This window comes from Channa argus, chromosome 14 (assembly GCF_033026475.1).
Source record: "Channa argus isolate prfri chromosome 14, Channa argus male v1.0, whole genome shotgun sequence".
NCBI lineage: Eukaryota > Metazoa > Chordata > Actinopteri > Anabantiformes > Channidae > Channa > Channa argus.
Window position 1 is genome coordinate 5119952 of NC_090210.1, and position 25247 is coordinate 5145198.

General features: G+C 38.6%; 3 protein-coding genes across 9 annotated transcripts; 2 read left to right on the forward strand and 1 right to left on the reverse strand.

Moving 5' to 3' along the window:
• The first annotated feature begins 146 nt into the window (after nucleotides 1–146).
• On the forward strand, nucleotides 147–14697 carry rc3h1b (ring finger and CCCH-type domains 1b). Its single transcript, XM_067473965.1, has 20 exons — nucleotides 147–298; nucleotides 1574–1989; nucleotides 3533–3653; nucleotides 3799–4038; nucleotides 4222–4397; nucleotides 4665–4865; nucleotides 5028–5160; nucleotides 5535–5653; nucleotides 5919–6031; nucleotides 6166–6405; nucleotides 7263–7471; nucleotides 7589–7998; nucleotides 8096–8254; nucleotides 8434–8589; nucleotides 8896–9118; nucleotides 9480–9579; nucleotides 9738–9834; nucleotides 10170–10379; nucleotides 10659–10762; nucleotides 10876–14697. The coding sequence occupies exons 2-20, from the start codon at nucleotides 1759–1761 to the stop codon at nucleotides 11030–11032; spliced, it is 3399 nt and encodes a 1132-aa protein (XP_067330066.1). The 5' UTR covers nucleotides 147–298; nucleotides 1574–1758; the 3' UTR covers nucleotides 11033–14697.
• A 654-nt stretch (nucleotides 14698–15351) lies between these two features.
• On the reverse strand, nucleotides 15352–20271 carry zgc:110366 (uncharacterized protein LOC550476 homolog). 4 transcript variants are annotated; one of them, XM_067473984.1, is made up of 8 exons: nucleotides 20131–20271; nucleotides 19029–19130; nucleotides 18154–18402; nucleotides 17929–18030; nucleotides 17748–17839; nucleotides 17228–17410; nucleotides 17055–17114; nucleotides 15352–15561 (listed from the first exon to the last, which is right to left on the reverse strand). In XM_067473984.1, exons 2-8 carry the CDS (start codon nucleotides 19099–19101, stop codon nucleotides 15466–15468), a joined length of 855 nt encoding a protein of 284 aa, XP_067330085.1. In that variant the 5' UTR covers nucleotides 19102–19130; nucleotides 20131–20271; the 3' UTR covers nucleotides 15352–15465. The 4 variants fall into 4 exon arrangements, with proteins under 4 accessions (XP_067330085.1, XP_067330083.1, XP_067330084.1 ...); XM_067473982.1 differs by having other exon boundaries at nucleotides 17228–17479; XM_067473983.1 differs by lacking the exon at nucleotides 20131–20271 and adding an exon at nucleotides 19276–19372 and having other exon boundaries at nucleotides 17228–17479.
• extl2 (exostosin-like glycosyltransferase 2) lies at nucleotides 19192–22121 on the forward strand. 4 transcript variants are annotated; one of them, XM_067473980.1, is made up of 6 exons: nucleotides 19192–19233; nucleotides 19377–19491; nucleotides 20145–20590; nucleotides 20688–20758; nucleotides 20878–20993; nucleotides 21096–22121. In XM_067473980.1, coding segments are annotated over exons 2-6 (1041 nt in total). In that variant the 5' UTR covers nucleotides 19192–19233; nucleotides 19377–19489; the 3' UTR covers nucleotides 21502–22121. The 4 variants fall into 4 exon arrangements, with proteins under 4 accessions (XP_067330081.1, XP_067330082.1, XP_067330080.1 ...); XM_067473981.1 differs by lacking the exon at nucleotides 19192–19233 and having other exon boundaries at nucleotides 19359–19491; XM_067473979.1 differs by lacking the exons at nucleotides 19192–19233; nucleotides 19377–19491 and adding an exon at nucleotides 19559–19716.
• The last annotated feature ends 3126 nt before the right edge of the window (nucleotides 22122–25247 follow it).

The following is a 25247-nucleotide window of genomic DNA, read 5'->3' on the forward strand; positions in this document are numbered from 1 at the left end:
ACAATGCTCAGCTTGCCAGTCGTGACAATCCCCAGATGTGACCAGACTGGCCGATGCTGTGTTGCTTTGTGCTGCGGCTGTGCAATGACAGTAGAGGGCGCCGTTGACATACACGCGCGCGCAAGCAAACTCACACGCACGGACACTCATTTTGCTCAGCTAGCTGTAACCGGCTAGCGAGTCTGTCGACACCCTCATCAAACCTCGGCAGCAGCTTAGCTGCACCGTCGAAATGGCAAGAAAATATCGCACCAGTTTTCTAAAAACAGATGAAAGTCTTCCAAGTCTTTTGGAATGAGTGAGTAGTATCGACAGCAATGATCCATTTATTGAGATAGACACCAACAGTATAGGCTGCACATTTTGATTTAGTCACATTTAGGGTTAGTTTCTGCTAACACGATAGGTCTCTAGCTAACAAGCTAACTGGTACTACAGGGAGGAGCAAGGTTTTTGCTAGCCTGTTAGCCTTCTGTGTTTTGTCCGTCCAGTAGAGTAGTTATGTTACCTGTTCTCTAAATATGACCAAAACACCCTCTGCTAGAATTCTGAACATTGAATTAGCACAGCCCTGAATTTACAGAGCTTGGAAAAAATAAATAGATTTTAAAGGCGGTTGGGTTGCTTTATACTTTCGAGAGCTGTCGTTACATAATCTCGCTGTTGCTGGCTTCACTTTTCAGTGTCACTATTTCGTCTTAAGCTATCGTTTCCTTAACAAACACACAAGATGGTTACGGTGTACTTGGCAGTATAGTGCATTAATATTCAAAGCAACGTTTAGAGTAACGCATGGGCCCTGACCAGCCTTTGCTAATATTTTATATTGGTAGGAAACCGTAATTGTTTCATTTTTGTCAAACGACGTTTGTTCGCTAGCCAGCCTATCCAGCTAGCCACCCATAGCTTAGCTTGCTAAAAGTAGGCTACAATTAGCCAGCTACGGCAGCTCCTCATATATGATAAGCCCTTAATTTGTGTCTACCAAGTGTCCAGGTGGTGATTTTAACTAACTAGAGCAACGTCGTTGACCAAGATACAATTTCAGTTTGTTGCCTAATTAAAGTATAATACTTCCTAACTTTATTAGCAAGCGTCATAACAAGTTAGCACAGAGGGACTTTGCTGTTATCCTTTTGAAGACTCTTTGTCCATAGTAATAGTGATAACAGCTCTTTTAGGTAGGCCACAAAGCATTTGTTTTGATTCTTCTCTATCGCTTCTTTTAACTGGATTTTACATATTTGGGCTTTGCCAAGTGTGATTTATTTTGAAATGTTACGGCTGTACAGCACACAAGGTTACCAGCGACTAGTCGACGCCAAATAGACCTTTTTTTGCCTGGTATCGTAAGTCTAGCGAGAAACCTATTTTGTCGTCCCACTGCCTTTAAAGCGTTCAGTAGGTACAGATGCACGCGAACAGTATATTCACGTTTGTTGATGCATGTAGACTTTACTAGAATTTTGGCATTGTAAAGCTATATATTAACCTTTTTATGCAGTTTTGTTTTTTCAAATTGTTGTATGCTGATTCCATATTAACTTTAATTCCCTTTCTTTCTTTTTTACAGTATTCATCACGCAATGTGATCCAGAATCCACAATGTGTGAGGACATTTAAGAACGATTGTGTTCGGAAGAAAAAAAATCTTGATTCCAGTGGAATCTTCCATATATATAAATATATATTATATTTTTTTTCTCTGTGTTAAAGCTCACGTATATTTACATACACTTGTCCCATCAACATTTAACCATGCCAGTGCAAGCACCACAATGGACAGAGTTCCTGCTGTGCCCAATCTGCACACAGACCTTTGAAGAGACTGTTCGCCGGCCCATAAGCTTGGGCTGTGGGCATACTGTCTGCAAGATGTGCCTGAACAAGTTACACCGTAAGGCCTGTCCTTTTGACCAGACAGCAATCAGCACTGACATTGAGCAGCTACCTGTCAACACAGCCCTATTGCAGCTAGTGGGAGGTCAGGTAAGACACCTGTGTTTTTCTACACTTGCTGGGCAATTTATTATAGATCAATATTTGACTATACTTACACTAGCTTGTGTATTACAGATAATAACTGAAGGGTGTGTTTAATGTATGAGTAATGTCTCATTTTAAGATACTACTTCCATCTTGTCTCTGGTTTCTTTGATTACTATTTTGATTTGTATTAAAACATTGCACATGGGCTATTACATGACGTGCACAAAGCTTGGATATTCCTTTATGAGTCATATTCCAGTCATTGAGCAATGACTTTAAATCTGTTGGTTTTACTGAGTACAGTCAGTATTGCTGTATTGAATCGTCTGTTTGGCAAAAAGGGTGAGGCACAGCTAATGTGTTAGGCCTCCTTGGACAAGTTTCCAGGTATAAAATCTACAACAATGGATGACAACAACAATATATATATATATACAATATATACAATATATATATATATATATATATATATATATATATATATATATTACAAGTATTGATTTATATTGGAAAAGAATAATATTTTGATTATTCTATTAATAAATGTAGTAATCGGTTAAGAACTAATTTTGCTTTAGTAAAGAGCAGTAGTGAAATTACAAATGTATAAGGCTTCTCATGAAATAATTGGCTTTTGTTTTTGAAAATCAACATTCATTAACCAGAATTACCTGACCCAAGGGTTCATCAGTTTCAGTTGACCTCATGCATCTGATTGGGCTAATTTGCAAATAATGTTGTGTCCAAACTTATCTCATTTAGTGCATTTATCTTTTGTACTGATGGGTGCTTTGGTTTTCTTCAATACATTTTAGTAGTTGAGCTTCTCAAGAAATTGTTTTGACCCTAATTAAAACCATTTTTCTAATGTGAATGTAGTAGATTGTTTTACAGCTCCTTTAGATGTCCAGTAGTTACATAAATTAGCCATTGTAAAAGTTGTGAAAAATAATGTGCCTAATAAAAGATTTTAGAGGCTGACAAATACTAGCGTAATGTGAAATGCAATGCTCAGTCTAGGTTCTTTTAAAAGTGGTGTTTTCATAGCATTGTCAACTAGAATAGTTCCAGTTACTCAAGCCATGGCTAAGAAGCAATGAATGGGGCATAAGGTTTCTATACATTGGGTCTCAAAATGTTGGATCAGAATTTTGTATTGTTTAGATTATTTTATTGCGCTCTGTACATGTAACTGGTCCAGGGATGCGAAAATCATTAGTGGAACACAGTCTGGTAATTATCGCAGAAACTTTAGCAAATATTGGCGTTCTAAAGAAGCTTTATAGGACACTGAACATTGCCATACAAAGAAGTTGGCCTTTATTCCCAAATAGAGACATGTTTTTTCACTTGTATGCTAAAATGTACTTGCATAACTTACAAAGAGAAAATTTGGTTTAGCTGTTTTAGCTTATGCATTTGACAATGTAAAGAAAAATAACTGTTTGGTAAATACAATATTGTTAAGACATTTTTGTACTAAAAGGTTTGCTATTGCGGCAGGTTGTCCTAATCCTTGAACCCCCTTCGTGTTCTGCTGCAGGTTCCTAAGGCTCAGCCAGTTGCCTTGATTACCAGTCCAGAGGACTCACAGCATTATGAGGAAGCCAGGCAGTGTGTGGAGGAGCTGGCCCTCTACCTCAAACCCCTCAGCAACACCAGAGGTAAACACAATGCATGTGGTTGGTTAGATTGGAAATCTTTCTCTGTTAAACTTGGAGTTTTAAACAGAAATGTATAGCTTTTGTTGTTAATATAGTATAGAATCATATTTCTGCTTCATCAAATTATAATCTGTTATTATAAAAGGTGTGGGTCTGAGCAGCACAGCCCAGAGCATGCTGAGTCGACCCATGCAGAGAAAGCTGGTAACTCTAGTCCACTGCCAGCTGGTGGAGGAGGAGGGCCGTGTTAGAGCCATGAGGGCTGCCCGGTCTTTGGGTGAGCGAACTGTCACTGAACTAATCTTGCAGCACCAGAATCCCCAGCAGCTCTCTTCAAATCTGTGGGCTGCTGTCCGTGCGCGAGGATGTCAATTTCTTGGCCCAGGTACAATGTTTTCTATTACCTTTATAATAATAATTATATTATTAATCCTAGAAGCGTGTATATATATATATAAAAATATAAAAATGTACGTATGTATATATATGTCTGTAGTAAATGTTGACTTCCTACCATTAAACTGTGCCTTTTTATTTTTCTTCTTTTCTTCTTGTTTGTCCTCCCTAGCCATGCAAGAGGAAGCCCTAAAGTTGGTTCTCCTTGCTTTAGAGGATGGCTCAGCTTTGTCCAGGAAGGTGTTGGTTCTCTTTGTAGTCCAGAGGCTAGAGCCACGCTTCCCCCAGGCCTCTAAAACTAGCATAGGCCATGTGGTGCAGCTCCTCTACAGAGCATCCTGCTTCAAAGTATGTTTCTGGTTGAAAATTACAGAAAGTATAATCAGTTTTCTTAACATTTTTGAGAAAAGGTGTAGGTCATGGGGTGCTGCTCCATATGTTGGTGATCACCTCAGTATTACAGTGACTGGCTTTTCGTCAGATAGAAGATTCGTTTTCTAAATAAAATTGTTAATTTAATGCAGGGTTGATAATGAAAATGAAAATTCAGATGCTCTCTTGTAGAAGTCTGTAGAAAGAAGGGGGAAATAAAAATGTTCTTCTGTGGTTATGTAGGTCACAAAACGTGATGAAGATTCATCCCTGATGCAGCTGAAAGAGGAATTTCGTACTTACGAGGCACTGCGGCGTGAGCATGACTCTCAGATTGTTCAGATTGCCATGGAGGGTGGCTTACGTATTGCTCCTGACCAGTGGTCTTCTCTGTTATATGGAGATCAGTCTCACAAGTCACACATGCAGTCTATCATAGATAAGGTGTGTAACAGAAGTAATGTTTTTCTTTTGTATTTGTATGCACATGTTAAAACTTTTGATGCAGGAAGATAAACTCAAAGCATGTTTTGAGATAAAACAAAAAACCTGTCAGTCATTAACTTACTAAAACATAAAATTGTTGTCTTTTTCCTTCTGGCATAGCTGCAGACACCAGCATCTTTTGCTCAAAGTGTCCAGGAGCTCACGATTGCACTGCAGAGGACTGGTGACCCAGCGAACCTCAATAGACTGCGGCCCCACCTGGAGCTATTGGCCAACATTGATCCCAGCCCTGGTATAAAACAACCTGACTTCATCAATCTTGAGCCCCTTTAAAAATGCACAGCTTTCCTCTAATTTGACAGCATCTGAACATCTCAGTTTCATGACTGAATATAACCCTGATTGCTCTTTTGTAAAAGTTGCAACCGCAACCTTACTAGGTCAGACCTTAGATTTAATTGTCACTTTTAATACAGCACGGGTCTAAATTGCACACAGTTGCAACAACTGATAGGCGTTAGGTTTATTTTACTCCGTCTGAAATTGAAACTGCTACTCTGATTTCTTTATTTTTTTTCAGTCGCCTTAAACACAGGGTTGTAGGCCAGAATGTTAGAAATTATTAATAAAATGGCTTTTTTCCCCCTTATATCCATGTTTCCTTAGATGCTCCCCCTCCCACATGGGAGCAGCTAGAGAAGGGGTTGGTAGCAGTGAAGACAGTGGTGCATGGCCTGGTGGACTTCATCCAGAACCACAGCAAGAAAGGAGCTGATCCTCAACAGGTTGGATTTTCAAATAGACCACAGAAAGAGCTGAGAATAAGAATGTAGCTTTTCAGACGTACAGAAATATGGTGTGACAGCTTGTAATACCTTTTTTTAATATTTCTACTTTTGAGGTATTTAGCAAATAGCGTTCTGTTGCAAGTTCTGCTTGCATTTTATGTGTTGCCAGAAAACTTTTACAAATTTCTTTTACCACAGTTAGACAAAAAATTTGAGTGTTTACTATGTGTCTATTTTAATAACATGTAATCCGTCTCATTAGCCTCCTCAGCATAGCAAGTATAAGACATACATGTGCCGTGACATGAAGCAGAAAGGAGGGTGTCCTCGTGGAGCTAGCTGCACATTTGCTCATTCTCAGGAAGAACTGGAGAAGTGAGTCTGATAAAGAAATTGTATATATTTTCTATTTTTATTACAGGTGATTTGTAACAATTATCCCTCTCTCCTTTATTTATAAAAGCATCAGTGTTACTCATAGAATTTATGCTGCCTTTTGTTTTTGTTAGGTATCGTAAGATGAATAAGCGTCTGGCACCTCGCCTTCCAGGCCAAGGAGGGCTCATGCCAGATGACTGCCTTCCTCCTGATGTAGCAGTGACTCGGAAGACATCACCCCTCCCCAATGGAAGTGTTGCACCCTCTTTGCCTCAGCTCATACCGCGTGGCACTGATACAGTTGGTTATGAACTGTTGCGTAAATCCGTTAAGATAGATGGAGGGAGTGCCCCGGCATCACCACCTGATGGGTGAGTGAAATTAAGCTAGTTGTTAAGTTAGGTAATTAATAGGCAGCTTAAGAACAGAAAAACAGTGTTCTATGGAGTATAGAGTGGGTGTATGTGTGAAGGAAAATGTCCGAATAAAATGGTGCCGACATTATATCCTACAAGCCCCCTAGTGCAGTGTCCACATTATTCAATTTAATGTTTCAAACTTTAAAATGGAATAACATGGAAAGTGTTTGACAGACCTGGTAGTTACAGTCTGCTTCACTGTTAAGATGTGTTTCTCTTTAGCTGCCTTAACGTAAACATTACCATAACTTAACCCTAACCAATGAAATTACAGGAAACACAAATGCTGCGAAAAATGGTGTCTCTTGGGGGAACTGACTGTGACACAAGACTGGGTTAGGTTTTGTCCTACAAACCCCCGTTTGAATGAGTATAATTAAGTATCACAACATTTCAAATCAATTGAGCTCTGTGATGGTTTAAAATTCCCATATGATGTTCCATAAAATGACAAATGGAAAGGTCATCTGAAATCCAATTTTATTTAATCTATCCAAACTTCATTCTTGGCAAAATAGCAACATGTGTAATGTCTCTGTTTGTTTTTAGTTTGGTTGCAAAAAGGATCAACATAGTGTGCAATGCACACACCTTGTGTGTCTGACCTCAAAAAGTACCACCATGTCACATACATCCTTTACCTTGTTTATCTCCTTTTTATTCAATTTCTGGCTAACTGACCACGTGTTAAGTTAAGGTTGAAACCTGCAGACTCAATCAGTGGCACACAGTTGTTAACTGATGTCCATGATTTTAGATCAGTGCCTATTGACACTTCTTTTTTCCTAATTTGACATTTATTTTTGTAGCTTGGACCCTGTGCCCAAAACTGGAATGCCTCTTCCACCTCATGCCATTGTCCATCCAAGGATGCCAGCAGATCACCTCCCTGGGGTGAAACACATGCCTGTGGTACCCAGAGGTTCACCAGTGTACCCCCAGCCACAGCTCCCTGAGATGTGCTATGATGCTCGCCCACCTTCTGCGTCTCAGTATGAGCCCCCACAATATCCCACAGGTAAGTAAATGAAAATGTATCTTTGTATGCGACAGGTTTACATATGCTCTCTGTTTTAGTTCATGTCTAGAAATAATTTACAACAAAAAGAGAAAATAGTTTTATTTACTTTTTCAGGGTACCCCTACCAACAGCCACCACAGTACATTCCTCGGGATTACATCCGTAACCCTCCTGCCCCCAGCGAGTCAGGACCACCTTATCAGGACCCCTATACTGGCTATGTCCCTGCAGAGCGTTCCTACCAGTCTCCTCATTCTGGCCCACCTTTCTCCTACCCTCACCCTCCACATTATGACCGAGGTCGCCACGGGACCTACTCTGGCCCCCCACCTCCCCCACAGCCTTATCCATCCCAAAGGGATGGCCTGGTCAGAATGGGTGCTGCACCTCTGGATGTTCCCCCACAATCAGCAGGACAGGCAAACTCACTCTACCATCAGGAGCCCACTGCCCGGGAAAGATACGCACCAGATAGCTACTATCCCCAAAGTGCCCAGGCTCCACCCATGAGGACTTTTGTCAGGGTAATTAAACTAATTGCCTCTGTGTGATCGTGCTAGATGCAAACACTAAAATAACTCCAGACAATTTAACAGCCATATTTTATTATGCATGTTATAGGGGCAAGCATATAGTGGTTCGCAGCCCAGCCTCGACTATCTGCACCGACGTCGGCAGGAGCTGTTATCCCAGCTAGAGGAAAGGAAGGTCATCTCTCCTCCACCATTTGCTGCTTCCCCTACTCTTTCTCATCCATTCCCCAGCGACTACCCTTCTGAGGTTAGCACTTAGTGAATTTCATGTCTTTGAGGTTGATTCAGATTAATTAAATTAACTGTAATCTTAGACTCACCTCGTCTAAATGACATGAGGGTGTAATGTGATAAAAGAAATGTTGGTTCATTATGACTACATGTTTTTGACAGCAATTTTTTTCTCTTTATGGTCTGTGTCTGAAGTATGGTGAGGAGAGCTCAAAAACAACTGTAAAATGCAGAGAGCCTGATTATGCTGGGCAATACTCTCCCTGGTCTTGTGAAACTATTGGCTCCTACATTGGCACCAAGGACGCCAAACCCAAAGATGTTATGGTTCCCGGTACCATGGAGATGATGGTGAGTTGAAAAGAATAAGGATTTTTGTTTCTTTAGTTTTCCCTTCTTCCCAAGTGATTGAGCACTGACACAGATATATGGAGACAAACCTAAAGTTTCAGGTTGGTTTAAAAAAAAAAATATTACACTATTATATAGCATTTTATTTTACCAGTACAGACAAATGTGCATTTTTTTCACCTTAGTTGTCTTTATTCTGCCATTTAATTATTTTTATATACATGAGAGAAGGATATGTTTCTTACCATGCCTTTTCATCAAATTTATAAGCTCTCCTTTCTTTACCCTTCCCTCCCACTCTGTCAGAATGTGGAGGCAAAGGGTCTGAGGGAACCCTCGTTGGAGGCTCCTCGGAGAAGTGCAGAAGTCAAGGATGATGACCCCATTATTCCTTTTGGCCCCCAGCCCACCGTATCGCGCTTCGGTGCCATCTCCCGCACCACAAAAACAGGTTACCAGACCACTGGCCCTGTGCAGGCAATGGTCTCGGCTCCCCAGAACCCAAAATCTAAACACATGGCCATGCCAGGTAAAAAAAACTTCTACAACTACTTGCTAATTACTGTTAAGTACCTGTCCATGTGTTAAGAAATGTGTATCTCTGTATCATTCTGGAATTGATTTGTTTGAAATGTCAGGAGGTTTTGTAACAAAAGAATGTTGTAGTAAAGTTTTTTGTTTTAAAAATATTGTTTCTAAAACAAGTGGTTTAGATTTAGTTGGATCTGCACCAGTATATATTTGTAGCATGTAATTCTTGAATTCTTTAATATTTACCTAATGTATTTGTGTTTACTGAACACTCTCAAAAACTGCAGCATGGGTATTCTTTAATAATTGTGGTGTAGCATCATGTCATTTCAATCACTTAATTCCCTTGTCTGCATCAGAATACACATATGGAAGCCATGGAGGATGGGCTGGAGCTCCTTACACCTCCCACCAGACTGCCGCCTCTTCCTCCTCCTCTCAGGGACACTTCAGTGAGCGGTGAGGCCTGTGTTCCTTTATTCTGTCATCTTTTTCACAAGATCATAAATACTGTTACAGTTTTAGGAAAATACCAGTGTATTGAGTGTACATATGAAACTGAAATTTTCCAGTCTTAGATTGTAAAACGGTTATGTAAATTTTCCCCCGTTTCACAGCCTACCTATGGCAGCAACAGACAGAGAACAGTTAAAGATTGAGTTGCAGCAGGTCAACCAGCAGATCACCCAGCAGACTCAAATGCACAGCATGGAGGTGTGTATGCTCTCCAATATGCAGTCCTAAAATAAATCCAAAAAGTAAATAAATTGATTTAATAAATTATCAAATGTTTGAGCAATCAAATATGTTTCAAATTTGAAGTTTGAAATAAATAAATTCCAACACTGCTTTGAAAGTCCAGCAGAAATCACTTCATATTTTATGCTTTTATAGCCTTGTTTTGATTCATATTTTTTTTTTTTAAAAAAAACAGTGTGAGTGATACTCTCCAGTCCAAAAAAAGGTCAACTCTGACTGAAAAGACATTTTTTGCCAGAAATGACTAAATTGCACAATCATCCTCTTCACTACCTGTTTCACTATTACAGGCTGCCAGCAATGCTTTGCTGCTGCAGAGGGAAGCCAGTGCACTGGCAGGCCAAGCTGTGCAGCCCAGCCAGGGCCAAGCAGCAGCCCAGCAACAGGCTAAGTGGCCAGTAGGGGGAGCAAGTGCAACAACGGTCTCCAGTGAACAGCTAAGCCTGGAGCTTCACCAGGTGGAGAGGGAGATTGGCAAGAGGACCCGTGAGATGGCTATGGTAAGGGAACTGGGCTGTTGAGCAATAATAGGGGAGGAACCAGTAAGACTATGCAGAAAGAATCTAGGATATAGGTGGATTTAATAAAGTGTTGTGAAGATTGGAAGGGGACATTAAGGACCATCCCACTGGGTCCCCAACTAAAAACAATATAGTTGCTGAATAGCTTCAGCCACTCATTGTAACATCTCTAAAATACCACTACGATACTTAGTCAGAACCTTTTTTGCTACAGGTTGAAATACACAGTTTTAACTGTTTTGTACATTTACAAAACAGGAAAACCAAGTAGTGCATGATGTTCCCCAATACAAGATGAAACCTGCAGAAAATGGACAACCAGAGCACAAGACTCAGCTGGAAGAGATATCCCTGGCTCTTGGGTAATTCTAAACATAAATATCTATATTCCCTGAATGGGCATGTACTGTATTATTGTTTTTAGTTATTATTACCTCTTACCAGTCCTGACTTGGTTCTTTTATCCTCCTTTCAGCGAGGTGTCAAATGGCTCCAGCAGTCTGCAAGACAGTGCAGTGGGCGGGTCCATGCTGTCACTAACCAATAAGACGTCTGCGTTGAGCCTGTGTTCTGATCCGAGTGCCACTGGTTCAGAGGTGCAAAAGAATGGTGTTGTCCATTCCTGTTCCTAAGCAGTACACAGTTACATACATGCACACACTCAAGATGCTCGATTGAAAAGCATGCACAGGCACACATACACCTATTCAATTTAGAAGATGAGCAGTATCTGCCGTGATATGAATTTCCTTTCTTTTTGTTCTGTGAATGAGCTTTTTTAATGACTATCCTTGCCTGGAAACCAGGGCATATGATAACATTTCTCGTGTGTGTTTATTTTTTTATTTTTTGTTTGTATTGGGATTATAGACTAACAAGGCTCACAATAGATATATATCAGGAAGTAAAATGGTGGTGATGTTGACAGTGTTACTCGATTAAAAAAAGGACATGGCTATTCTAATCTTAATATACCGAAAACTACAGTCACATATTTGGTTCAACCTCCCCAACATAAAATTTTTGGTTTAGTTATGCCAGGATATGTGTAAATGAACGGTTAGGTAAACAAGCATTATCACATCATAAGCATTTTGAGGAAGTTCTCTGAAGGCGTTGCAGGAAACAGAAGAAGTGTGACACATGGTGCTCGCCCCCAGAATTGTTGTTTTTTCGTTTTTTTTTTTTAAGTGGCTGCCCAGATCTGGATGATCTGAGGAGGGAAAGCAGTACAATAGTCCACTAGTATTAAGCCAAAATGGAGATGAAGGGTGTTTTAAACCACTTTTGCACCACTTGCATGTCCTCAACTGCCTCAAGAAGTATGATTTATTATATTTTTATTAATGCATTTTATGAACATCATATGCCTGTTTCATACTTGAAAGCAGTATATTCTATCTATATTTAACCGAAGCATTCTGTTTTAAAGATTGCAGAGTCATTTTGATAATGAGCGTTCCTTGTTTCTATAAGGGAATCTACTATGTGCTTCACTTTGTTGTGCTGTGATGTGGTTTAGTTTAATGCCTTTCACCTGGGCTCTGATGGGTTGCATTCAATCCTAGTTATCTATGTTGTGAATTTTTTCACAGCACTGTCTTACTGTCTTTTAAATTAATATATTTTTTTGATGGGGGTGTGGATAATACATATGATAAAGCACAGGGAGAAGTGAATCTTTCTGCTTCAGGACTCTGAAAGTGTTATGTGACTTTGTCAGGACAGAAATAAGGACTTCCCTCCTCAGAGCATCTTATCTGGCCACACAAACGGCCTCCCCATTGGGATTATCTTGTGATTTGTTCTCCTAACTTCTATGAAGTTGCCTTTCCTTTGTTCCTCTTTTTTTTTCTTTTTAGTTGTTTTGTTTTGTTTTTTCATGCTTTATGGTGTTACAATTTTGGGGGCTGAAGCACACAGTGAATAAATGGAAGCATGTCCCTCTTTCTGTCAGACTTACCATTTTTATTGTAGAAAGCTGTAGTTGTAGTGAATGTGCTGCACAGTACATTTGAAATGAACTTACAGCTGACGATAATAAAGTTGGATACTTTAGAGAAAGCGAAACAAACTTTTAAAAATGGCTTTCCTTAAGTGAGATTGTATAAATTACATTTTGATGCAATTAATATATTAAAGTATCTTTGGTGAGCAGAATAATATTCTTTCACTATGTTTCTGTTCATAACCTGTCATCATCTCCACCATTACTGCTATTATTGCTCTTTCTCTATCTTGTAAATTGTTTACTGCTGATGCTCAGCACAGAGCTCTTTGCCTTCTGTAAACAATTGGCATGATTGGCTACAGTTTTACAGCTCTGCTGAGAGCGAGTGAGTCCTTGTGCTTGAACAGTTGAAAGGTAGAGGAGAAGCTCTGAGGGTCAAGTTGTGTTACTTTAACATTAAGCCTCTGTTTTGATCATATAAGTGGCACTGAGAACCTGAAAGTTTGACAAATCCCTGATAACTGAAGAGTCATGTAATTAGACACAAATGTTTTTTGTGTCTGACATCTGCATTGTTTGATGGGCATCGCTTCCAGCTGGTCACACTAGTGATGGGGTAAGTTGGAGGTTTTCTTAACTAGTCATTTTTCCAACCACACTTCAAGCCTCTGGCTGCTCCTCGCTATGTTTATTGTTTAGGTACATAGCTCAAATATACATATGAGTATGTATACATACATTAATATACTAAAGCACTATTAATGTGCCACATCTTATTCTACTTGCTCAGCATTTATATTAAATGATCTCTACTTAGAATCAGCAAAATGTTTTTTGTTGTTTTGATTTGTTTTTATTTTTAATTTTTTCTCTGTCCACTGGTTGCCAACACAGACCTTATCCTTTCCCAGACGAAGGACTTCTGTGCGCATTGATGTGTGTTCACTTAAACTTTTGTGTTCAAACAAAGATGTTCTTTATAGACTATGCTTCCGAAGAAGACAAATTCTGTAACTTTGGAAAATGTATGGAGCTGTTTTGTGTGTGCTAGATTGTATTGTAGAAAATGTACCCTGATTAAGTTTGTTTTGTTTTGTCCCCCCCCCCCCCCCCCAAAGTGTGCTGTACTGGGTGATAGTGTTGAGGTATTAGAATAGCGTTAGGGTTTTTTCCCACCCTTTTTCCTAGAGGATAGTCAGGATCCCTCTGAGGAAAGGTTGGCCTTAATCCTCCTTTAATGCTTCTTTACCTTGTCTGCTCTGGGAGCATGGGATAATTCCAAAAACAGTGATTTACACTGAATTGACACGATCTAGAGTCATAGATGGACTCTGGAAAACCAGTCAACCCTTTCAAAACAAAGCAACCTGCAAACTTTTAAGCAGTGAAAGTCCCATAGAGCAAAATGTGTATGTGTATTTTTTTTTCTTTTTTATATTGACCTAGTTGGGTTTGTAGATTTTTCTTTTCCTTTTTTGTTTTTGCAATTGTGGAGTGACTTTACTGACCTTCAAGTCTTTGTGTAGGCAGCAACTACAAGAGTGACATTAATTGTTGTTACTCTTTACACAAAATTGGCCAAAGTTGAAGAAACTCAAATTAATTTGTAGAGTAGGGTTTCACCAAAAATTAGCAAAATGTGTGTGTTTCATTCTTTCTTCAGTGTGAGTCAACCTGAATTCTCAATGCTGAATGTACCTGATGGGTTCCTGCAGGTCTGAATGAGTCAAAATTTCTTTAGCTTATCAGAACTGACATACAATAACACATAGGGTGGTTTATTATAGTACATTGCAAAGGTGTTCATTTCAGTGCCCTGTGTGTTCTTGTTTCTGAGTGGAACTGCTGCCTCTACCCCTCATTTACATAACCTGTTAACCCCTTCACCCTTGACCACTGAACTCTGTTACTGCTGTTTAAGGCTCACATTTTATTCCCTGAGTTTTTGGGGAAATTCGCAAATGGCTTTTTATATGATTACTCCCTTGTAAAATATCTCTTAAATTAAGGTACAGGTTTGATTTCAGCAAGAAAAAAGAAGTTTTTTATATGTATATTATAATCCATTAAGGAATGTCTAGAATTATCTTCTTCCAATGTGGATGTAGCCATTATTACGCCATTTTATGACTTTGTAAGAGAATTCACTGTGTGAAAATTGGTTTGCATTTTTGTATAATACAATCTGCTTTTTTTGTTTGTTTGATATGAGAGGGAGGTCAAACTGGAAGTTTGAAGAAAGGAAAAAAAAATTAACCTGTGAAATTGAGAAAACAAAATGTAACTTATGTGCAACAGTGATTCTAAGATGAGGGGGAAAGAATAAACGATATTGCTAACTCTGAATGATTGTCATTTTCTTAAAAGACCTTAGAAGCACAAAATCTTAACCTAGAAGGAAACAGTAAATATAGGTTTTAACACCATGAGATTTAATTTAGATAAGCATAAGTCTCATTAATACTATTTTATCTGTAATTTAATTTTACTCATATATACATATATTTCATATGTATGACAAGTGATCTCCTGAAGTCAGGAGAGAGACTTTTCTGGATTTGCTTTCTAGGTTGTTTATAAAACACCTGTGGAGACATGCAAACAGTAATAATTTAAAATGGTCTCAGGTGGGGGGAGTGTTTACTGAACCAGATTAATAATGAAACCTAAGTGTTGCAACCCATCGTTTTATTGACACCCACTTTATTGTCATAGGATATATAAGTTTTTAAAAAAATCTTACATGTTCTAGCATAATGTGTTATTCTCAATATTCAAATAAAGACCTGTTTGAGGAGGCCAGATGTGTTAGGACTTTAGCAATAACCCGCTGAACATTTAAGGGAGTGTGGAGAGTATATGAAGGCATACAGTTAAAATAGCACCTAGTACGTTGTTTACAACTTAAATTTGAAAATGGTGGCAGAGGGCAGTAACCTTTATATGTACAGTAGCTCAGATGATTGAATTTTGCATCACAGAAGAGTCAACCAAGCAAACTAACAGCATGAACACAGAGATCATTTAAATCTTATTACAATCAAGAAAGTTCACCAGCCAAATGTTAAAGACAAAACCAGAATAGACACAGCTTGTATTTTTCAGAAAGCTGTGCTACTCCACATCGGTCGGATCCCAGCTAACGTGTCTTCCATCATGCAATTCTCCTAAAGCGAGCATGTCTGCCGCCTCCAGCTGGAATTCAAATGCCTAAAGTGTAGAGAGAGATGAGGAAGAAGTGGTAATGGATGAAATTAGGAAAGAAATGGCTGATGTTAGAGGTAGTAAATTTGAGTTTACTTCAGATTTTCTCACTGTGTAGTCCTTTAATGGAGGAACTATACTTATTTTACTTCAATTCATGACTCTATACAATTATAATACCAAAACAACAACCGTATTTATAACCTACTGGGTTTTAACATGTGAAACATGTTATCTTATAGTAATACTGTGGCAGAAATTACTATATATGAATTTCTCTAACTTTTTCTATGACTTAAGGCAAACTTACATCATGTCTATAGGGAGTGGAGATATGCTGGTAGATTAACCCATTTTCACTATGAAGCAGCATGGTAGTGCAGCTGCTGCCTCAGTTAGAAGGTCCTTTTGGTTTATGCTGTGAGTTCATGGTTGCCACAGCAGATCATTGTGTCCCAGTTCAAATCTACCTGCCAGCTGTGGCCTTTCTGTGTAAAGTTTTTTTATATTGTCCCTGTGTGTACGTGGGTTTACTCCTACAGTCCATAGACACGCATTTTAGGTTAATTGGTGAATCTAAATTCCCCATAGGTGTAAATTTATATTTACATTTAGTCATTTGGCAGATGCTCCAAAGCGACTTACAAGTGAGGGACAAGTCATTGTGAGTGTGAATGGTTGTTGTTGGCCCTGAAATAGACTGGTGACCTGTCAAGGATGTACCCTGCCTCTTGTCCAATGACAGCTGAGTTACGCTCAAGCCCCTCGGCACCCTGATCAGGATAAGCAGTTAAAATAATGGAGACATTGTTATAAATTGAGTTGATCTCTTTTGATTGTCAGGTTGTCACTTTCCTTCATCAAAAATAAAGGCAGATGCTTTTGCAAAGTCATTACCTACTTGAATTGAAACTTATTGATACTTTTGCCTTTATAAAATGATGTGCAGAGAAACATTTTAGAAGTTAAGAAAACAATGTCACTCGCAATAGGGTCTGAGATACCACATGTTCACATCTGTCTTAAACCCTAAATTAAATTTTCCATCTGTAGTCTGTTTTAGGTCCCATTGGAGTTGTGAGACAGTATTCTGCTTAATTACTTAAAGTGTTTTCTGGCTGCAAAGAAAGTACTTTTATGTTCTTTAAAGTAACCTTTTATTGGGAATGTTGTTGTTGTTTTTACTTTTAGATGTATCATGTCTGTTTGCTTGTTCCATCAGTATATAATTCAATATTTAATTATATCCACACAGCCCTTCAGCTATAAGTAATTATCAAAGTACAATAAACAGGAATGCCGGAAAACTTATCAATCAGAATTCGTTATAATTCTCTGATAGGTTAGAAGGGTGAACCTTGCTTTAAAACTAGAAGCAAATATCCAAAACACCTCTTGACAATAAACATTTTGGAACATTCTTTTTCTACTAAAAGAAAATTAAATTTAAAAAGGAACTGAAGCTTTACTTTGGAAGGTTGAGTGGGCTTTGTACTCACCTGGCAGTTTTCTTTGATCCTCTTTTCTTTGGTGGATTTCGGTATTGTGACAACTCCATTCTGAGAAAAATTAAGCAAACAATAAAACTCTGGCTAAAGGTGCTAATAGAAGAATATTGTTAGTCTCAGGCCAGTTCAATTTAGGGCAGGAAACGCCCAAACAATTTTACAACCTGAATACTCCAGCAGATGCAGATCTGAGCGGGTGTGCGTTTGTACTTTTCTGCTATCTGGAGGACTGTGGGGTTGCTGAGGACTTGACCCTTGGCCAGTGGACTGTACCCTCCAAACACAATCCCCTTGTGACGACAATAATCTATCAGTTGATTGGGCTGCTGAAACGGATGGTACTCCACCTGATTTCCCAAATCAAGACACAGAAGACTCTTGGACAATGATCGTGGACACATACCTCTGCAGTAACGCTGCCATAAACAGCACAGCAAATATTAATGTTTGAACATATCTCAGTAGAGAGTACACTCAGTACACACAGAGTATGCTTAACACATTTCTCAGTATGTCCTTAATTAGTTTCTTTTTCTTTCTTTTCACAGTAGAAGAAACAGACTATATACAAAGTAAAGTGGTGAGAAGAGCAATAATCTCATCATACAGTAAATATTCCAACATTAACAAAAGATAAATAATGTACTATAATATTGTGTAAAAATAGAATAACAGATAATCTACCTGGTTAACATGTGGCACCACACTACAGTCTTCCTGTAACTGCTCCAGGTGGTGGACCAAGAAGTTGCTCACCCCAATAGCACGGCAGACCCCTAAAGAGACAGACACAGGGTTGTGCTTTATGCCCCAACTTCCACTACTAGACCACTTTGACCCATATGCACTTCCCATCTGTGTGTACCTTCTTTATAAAGTTCTTCTAAAGCTCTCCAGGTCTCAGCTCTCATCTCCCTGTTGGAGCAACCACCTCGTAGTGAACCTGGCCAGTGCATTAGGTACAGATCTGAAAATAGTTCCATACAGTATAAGTACGTTTGAAGACAAGAAGCCGCCTGTTACAGAATGAGGAAGGTCATAATAATGAAGACACTGACAAAACAGAAATCTTCATCACTGCAGCTCATACCAAAATATTGCAACCCCATCTGGGAGCAGGAATCAAGACAGGCCTTCTTTGCAGTTGTATATCCATAATCCTCTGGCCACAGTTTATTGGTGAGCCACAGTTCACTTCGTGGTATCCCACTCTCTCGTATGGCTTTGGCCAGTTTCCCCTCACAACCATAGCGCTTTGCTGTGTCAATGTGGCGCACGCCACACTCAGTGAGTGCATACACAATGGCATCATGAGAGTATCCACCCATATGTGAGGTGCCTGACACAGAGACGAGGGTTAGTGAAAAGCAATGTCAGTTTAATCAAATTCATAGTTAAAGGGCAACGTCACCATGTTGTCGTCAACTTGCTTTCTAAGGCTTTGGTACATTCATGCTTTTAAACTTCCCTCTGATTTCATTATGTTAAAATATGTCTCTACGCTTTGCTGAAAAACTCCAGATGACATCACCCGGAGGAGTTTTTCATCATTAGGAGTTCAGATGATGTTATCCGGGGGAGCTCTGGAGAAGCAGGATGACTATGACTACAAACTACATAGTCTGAGCAACAAGATGACATAATCAGAACTGAAGGTTCCTTTCCAGTGATGTCATCTGGAGGCATTTTTCAGCTAAGTAGAGAGATATTTTGATATAGAGGGAAGTTTAATGGGATTTATGTGAATATACTAACTAGAACCAAAAGAAGCAAGTTCAAAATCAGTAAATCAGTAGTAACCATATAAACATTTAGATGGTGTGTATCTTAGCTACATCTATTATTTCTCATTATTTTTTAATGCAAATAAGATAAAATGCAAACCACATTTAGGGGTGTAAATAAAGAACTACGAAGCATGAGGCAATGTCTGTATTTGTGTATTTAGTTAAAAGTTAAACGCACCTAATCCAAATATTGGAATCTGCAGACCATTGGAGAGCGGGACTGCAGAACTGAGCACTGGTGCTAACGACATTCTCCTCAAATGGGACAGTCCCGAGTAACCTGAGTCACAAAGAAATGTTATCTTTACTTTTTTTTTAGTGTTTTCTACTCTGTTGAGTCGTCAGGAATGTGAACGAACGCTCCATGTTTTCTAATACTAATAGTACGTAAAAGCACGTTTAAATAGGATTGCGCCACTTCGTACCTTGTGTTCTGAGTAAGCTGCATTGATTTATTAAGTTCTGACTGTGACGTTCTAATGGAAGCGTGTTTTCTCCACTCCCATTACCAACGGTGGTCGCGTAGTATCTCTGGAGACGGAGGAGATGCCATGACGTGGCAGCCAAACAAAGATGGCGTCAGATTGCGAAAGAGAACGAAACAGCAGGGAAAGAAAGTGGATGTAAAGTTGCGACGAAATGTAAGCAAATCTACTCAAACGACCTGAATATAAGGCTATTTAAGTGTGGAGGCCATTTTAATAATATGTAACAATACAATAATACATGTTTGAGCTGTTATCTCTGGTAGTGCTTGGTTACGGCTAATGCTAGTTTGTCAGCACTCTTTGTTTTTAGGCTCTTTGGCTAGAGCCAGCCAATATGGCGACCATGTAAAGTAAATAGTTTATTTACAACAAAATGAGGTGAGTTGTGTAAGGGTTAAGCTACAAGTATTTATGTCGCATAGACATAGTCAAGTGTAATAATGTTGCATGCAAATCATAAAATAATTGCTTTATTAGGATTTGTTTGCATGCAGTGTGTGGAGTGAAGTCAGGGATCCGGGACGCGCTGAACTTTGGTCCCTGTCAGGCCTTAACCCTTCAGCAATACTTTCCATTTCACTGCTAACACTGTTTGTGTGCACAAAGCCAACCTCACATTGAGCTGCAATTAATAGGATGAATCCACTGAAAGCTTTCCCACAGATTAACGCAGGTTTAAAGCCATGGCTCTTTGTCCCATAGCATTAGTTCAGCATAGCCTATTTAAATGGTGACTTTCTGGAAGGTTGCTGCACAACGTGGTGATGGGATAACTTGCAAATCTCTATGTACCTTCTCGATTCCAGGGTCCTTCGTTGCTGCTTGGGGCTGCGGCGAATCTATTTGATTTGTCCAGTCCTGTTTATACTTCTTGTGGGTGCAGCCTTGACAGCTCTGCTGCCTCCAGCAGAAGACCAAGGAGGTGCTGATATCCTGGGAGTGCTACACCGGGCAATATCACAAAAGGACAATCTTGCACATGATCATGGTGACAGCACAGAGGCGGAGCACAAGTTTACAATCATTATCCAAACATATAACCGCACAGACATTCTGCTTAAACTACTGAACCATTACCAGGCAGTGCCTCATCTTCAGCAGATCATCATAGTGTGGAACAATGTTGGGGAGCAGACACCTCTAAAATTATGGAACTCCTTGGGGCCCCATCCAGTCCCTGTAGTGTTCAAGGAGCAGAGCAGCAATCAGATGCGCAACAGACTGCAACCATTTCCTGAGATTAACACCGATGGTCAGTTTATCTGCATGTTGTTTTTCAAGCATTTTATATGGTTAAAGTTTTGTGTGTTTTTCAGTGGAGTTTTTGATTTTGTTTACTTGACCTTTAGCTGTGTTGATGCTGGACGACGACACTCTGGTCAGTGTTCCTGACATCAGTTTTGCTTTCTCAGTCTGGAAGGTAATAGGCATCTTCGGTTTGGAATTTTATTTTACTCTGAATTTGTAAACAGAAAAACATCAGGATTTTGTTGTACATGTTTTACATTTACCACACATATTTTATCTTTGGATTACCAGCAATTCCCAGAGCAGATTGTTGGGTTTGTGCCTCGAACACATGTCTTATCACCAGGAGGAGTTTACAGTTATGGTAGCTTTGAGCTGCAAGATCCCGAAACAGCAGGAGGCGACAAGTATGTTGACGTTTTTATCTGTATAAGCTTGTAAAGAACTCAAGTGTAATTTTCACATAAATGCAAATTTCTATTCTAAAAATCTCAATTGACTTACTGCAGATACTCCATGGTGTTAATTGGTGCTGCCTTCTTCCACCACCGCTACCTGCAGCTCTTCCAGAACCAACCTCAAGCAGTCCACGCGCTGGTGGATGAAACACAGAACTGTGATGACATTGCTATGAACTTTGCTGTATCCCTGTATTTGAGGAAACATTTTAAGTCTATAGGCAGCAGTAGCAAAACATCTGGGGTCTTTGTCAAACCTGTAGACCTTCGCAACCTGGAAAAGGATGCCAGCAGTGGGTACAAGGGTTTGTGGCATCGTCCTGAACACCTTCTTCAGCGGTCGTACTGTCTGAACAGGCTGACACAGATCTATGGCTTCATGCCTCTCTGCTTCTCAAACCTGATGGTGTCCCAGTTTGGCTTCCCTAGCTATGCCAACCACAGGAAAAGAGACTGACAAAGTGGCACGTTGGTGGCTGTTCTGGGTTGAACGAAGAGTCAGGTCGATAGCAAATCACCTGTCAGGCCTGAGGATTAGCTTAGGTATGTGGTGGTGACATTCTCAGGTTTGAGTGATTTGTGGTTGGAAGTCATCATTTACCAAATGATTTTATTTTTCATGTGACCAGTTTTACCACAGAATAAGAAAGTAAATGATGACTTCCCTCCAATGGACAAGAGCTAGGGGTTGTTAAAGAGTTTACCACACTTGGGCCAGTCTGATAAAAATCCATATTCAAAAAGATAATCTGTATTTTTGCCAAAGCTGCCCCCCTTCAGGACGGTACTCCTCTCTCAGGCAATTCTAGTGCAGTTACTTTATAGCAAGCAGGTGCTGGATTTAAATGTGCTTTTAAAGTTGTTCTTGTTCGAAACAGTTTGAAGTTTACAGAACTAATGCATTTTACATTTAAACTTTTTTATACAGTGCTATTTCTAGTATTGAACTGCAGTGTGCAAAGGAAAAAGATATGGGTTTGTCTTAGTAACATTTGACCTAGAAAATATCTATCATTTGTAATAAACTAGAATAATTTACCTCATTAGAGAATGTACAGTAAAAAGATCATCTTTGTAGACTGTGTGGACCATGTGTTTTTATTTTTTAATTTGTGCACATTCAATCTGTAATGCACGATCCAGTTAAATGAGACCAACAGGTTTTCTTTTAACAGATTTGTAAATAATATCTCAATTATGATTATGAATGAATAAAAATTACTCTTAAGTGTGCAAATAGGTGAAAACTAGAAAAGACCTTAACAATCAAGGGTCACATTAATATACAGGCTTTAAAGAATAATTTTTTAAAAACGTGGCTGTTAGAAAGCTCGACAGGATAGCAGGAGGCTGAATATTTTTGGATAATTAATCATTTGTTTTACAACACTAGGTGAGAGGTCCGGCCATTTTTGTAACAATGAAATAAGTCATTACTAACTAAATTAAAACCTATATTTATTGATAAACAATAACATGCAACTCAATTTGAGTCCATTTAAGTGCATCAACAACTAACCTACATTTCTACTATGCTTCATTCATTCAAACACTGTTGTTCTTTTAAAATCTCTAACATTCAGCAAAAACAACAATGGAACATCTGCAACCTATTAAATGTTGATTTACCAAATTATGGCTGCAACAATGAATCGATAAAAGTCAATTATTCAAATAGTTGGCAATGACTTGTAAGTTATCGATTCGTTGGTTCCAGTAACATCACAGTGAGAACATGTCATGGAAACTATTTGGAAAATGTGGGTTGATTAAAGTAGTGGTAATTACCCTCTCAACAAACTGCCTGTTATTAACCTAGTTTCCCCAGCAGAACTTTTTTACCTTTAGAGAATTCAATGCTGTAATTAAATTCATTCCTTTGGGATTATTTATAAGTTATATTTTAGTGAAAGAAACTACCACTATGCACCATCTGAATCAGCTTGACTTTTGAATGTCATCAACACATATGACATGCATTAATATGTATTAATTAGAATGTATTAATAATTAAAACAGCATTACTCCAAGAGGACATTTTTATTGGAACTTCCCTTTGAAATATATAAAATTGGAAAACTTCTTATGTTCTGTGTCCCTAATATAGTTGATGATTTTTATTTAACATCTTTACATAAAACTTCTGCAGTAAATTCTGTACTCAAGATATTTGAATTATTATTATTATTCCATATTAATACATCATACTCAAAGTTGATTGAACGTCTATTAAGAGTCTCTGTCTGCAAATGAATTAGTACACTAAGCTGTCAAATAAATGTGTAGTGAAAAGTACAATATTTTCCGTTGAGCTGTAATGGAGTGAAAGTGGCATAAACAGAGACACGCCAGTAAAGTACCTAGTAACTGTAAGTACAGTACTTATGTGTGTACATACATCTAGGTAATTATAAGAACTACATTAAATTAAACACAGCCAGCCGGAATAAGTTTCCTCATTGTGTCTATGTCCAGAAGTAGTTTACAGTCTGTATCAATTTATTAAAAAAATCAATTTTTACAAACATTGATTATTGATTATTGATTATTGATCCGAGGAGAAGGACAGAAATGCACGCACCACTTTTCATCAATGAGACCCAGGTGGACAAAGTCAAAACCTTTAAATTCCTCGGAGTGTCCATCAGCGAGGATCTCACATGGTCACAACAGCGGCTGCACTTCCAAAGAAGATGTATGTTACTATTTTCCAACCTGAGATCTTAACTTGTTTTATTTACATGATGTTCATCATAAACACTCAAACATGTTTAAATTATCACCACGTGAACACAGGAAAGAAAAAGTATCAAGTCCTCATAGCTAAGAAGTTGGAACAAATGATTTAGCTTTTTTGCATTTAAAAAAATAAAGAAAGAAACTTTATTTTCATTATTATTTATTCTTATATTAATTATTTTCCATATATTGAGTAATGCTGATTGTTCCTGTTTGTAGTTGTTATTACATTATATTGTCACTATTATGAACAAATACATAGTTTCTTTATGATCTGGAGATTTTTTGTGGTGTTTCTTCTTTATGCTTTTTGGACACAGAGCAGCTGTAACAAGGCCAAATCATTTCTCTCTGGGTATAAAAGTCGTTTGAATCTTTACCTGATCGTTTTACTAATGTGGGTGAGTTACATGCACGTTTAGTTCATAGATTCAATATGGTAAATAATGGCCAGGTTGTACGAGAAGCAATAATTATACTGCTTGAATAGTGAATTTGTTTTTCAAACCGTAAGACGTGTTTCGTACTGTAAACACATAAACAGACACGTGGCCCGTTTTCTACAGTCACCTGCTTTATGCTCGCTCACCTGAAGCTTCGTGAAGTTGTTTTTTGGGGAACTGATGAACTCTGTTCTGGACCATTTCATTCCCCATCCTCTTCACATGCCATGTCAGTCATTTTTCCTGACAGAGGTCAGCCTGGCTGTCTGGAGCTAATGCTGCATTCAAGGACTCACGGAAAAGTTCGACCTTTGACTGATGATTCCTTGATTGATAACATTTGGCCGCCTAATGTACACGGCTCAGCTATAAAGGAAGTTATTAAAATTGATAGAATTATTATTTATTCCAGAACTTCTCGTACTACCACGCAGTTTTACATTGTATATGGGATAATAAACTATAGTTTCTAGTTTTTTTTCTTTTTCTATGTATCTATGCGACTGCCCATTTGTTTTTGTGTGACGCACATTAAGAGATTCAGAAGACTTCATTAAGACTTCAGAATGTATAATATTAATAAATATACTAAATGTTAATTCTGACTATGTCAAAATTAACATTTATATATATGTATATACATAGTTTAGGGTACTTGAATGCACCCTCATTCTGCCTTTCCACTCGGAATTCTCTATAGGTTGCACTTCACGTCCCTCTAGTGGCGAATGAAAGCACAAATTGTCAGAAACAGGCGGTGATACACAAAGATGAAAAGCAATTCAAGTTAGATTTTCTTTGCTGTTTATTGTTGTGCATTTTTTTCCACATGCATTACGTTATTTTTTACTTTTTGCACAAAAGACGTTCTGTCAAAAAAATACAATCAGTGCTGTCTGAATTAAATTTTACTGCTTCCTTTTCAGGCTCCTGGTAGTGTTAATGCTGGCTCACCAGCACTGTATTATGAAAATATATTTCATGAAAATCTTATACTTATTCTTGTTACAAGACTTGGGCA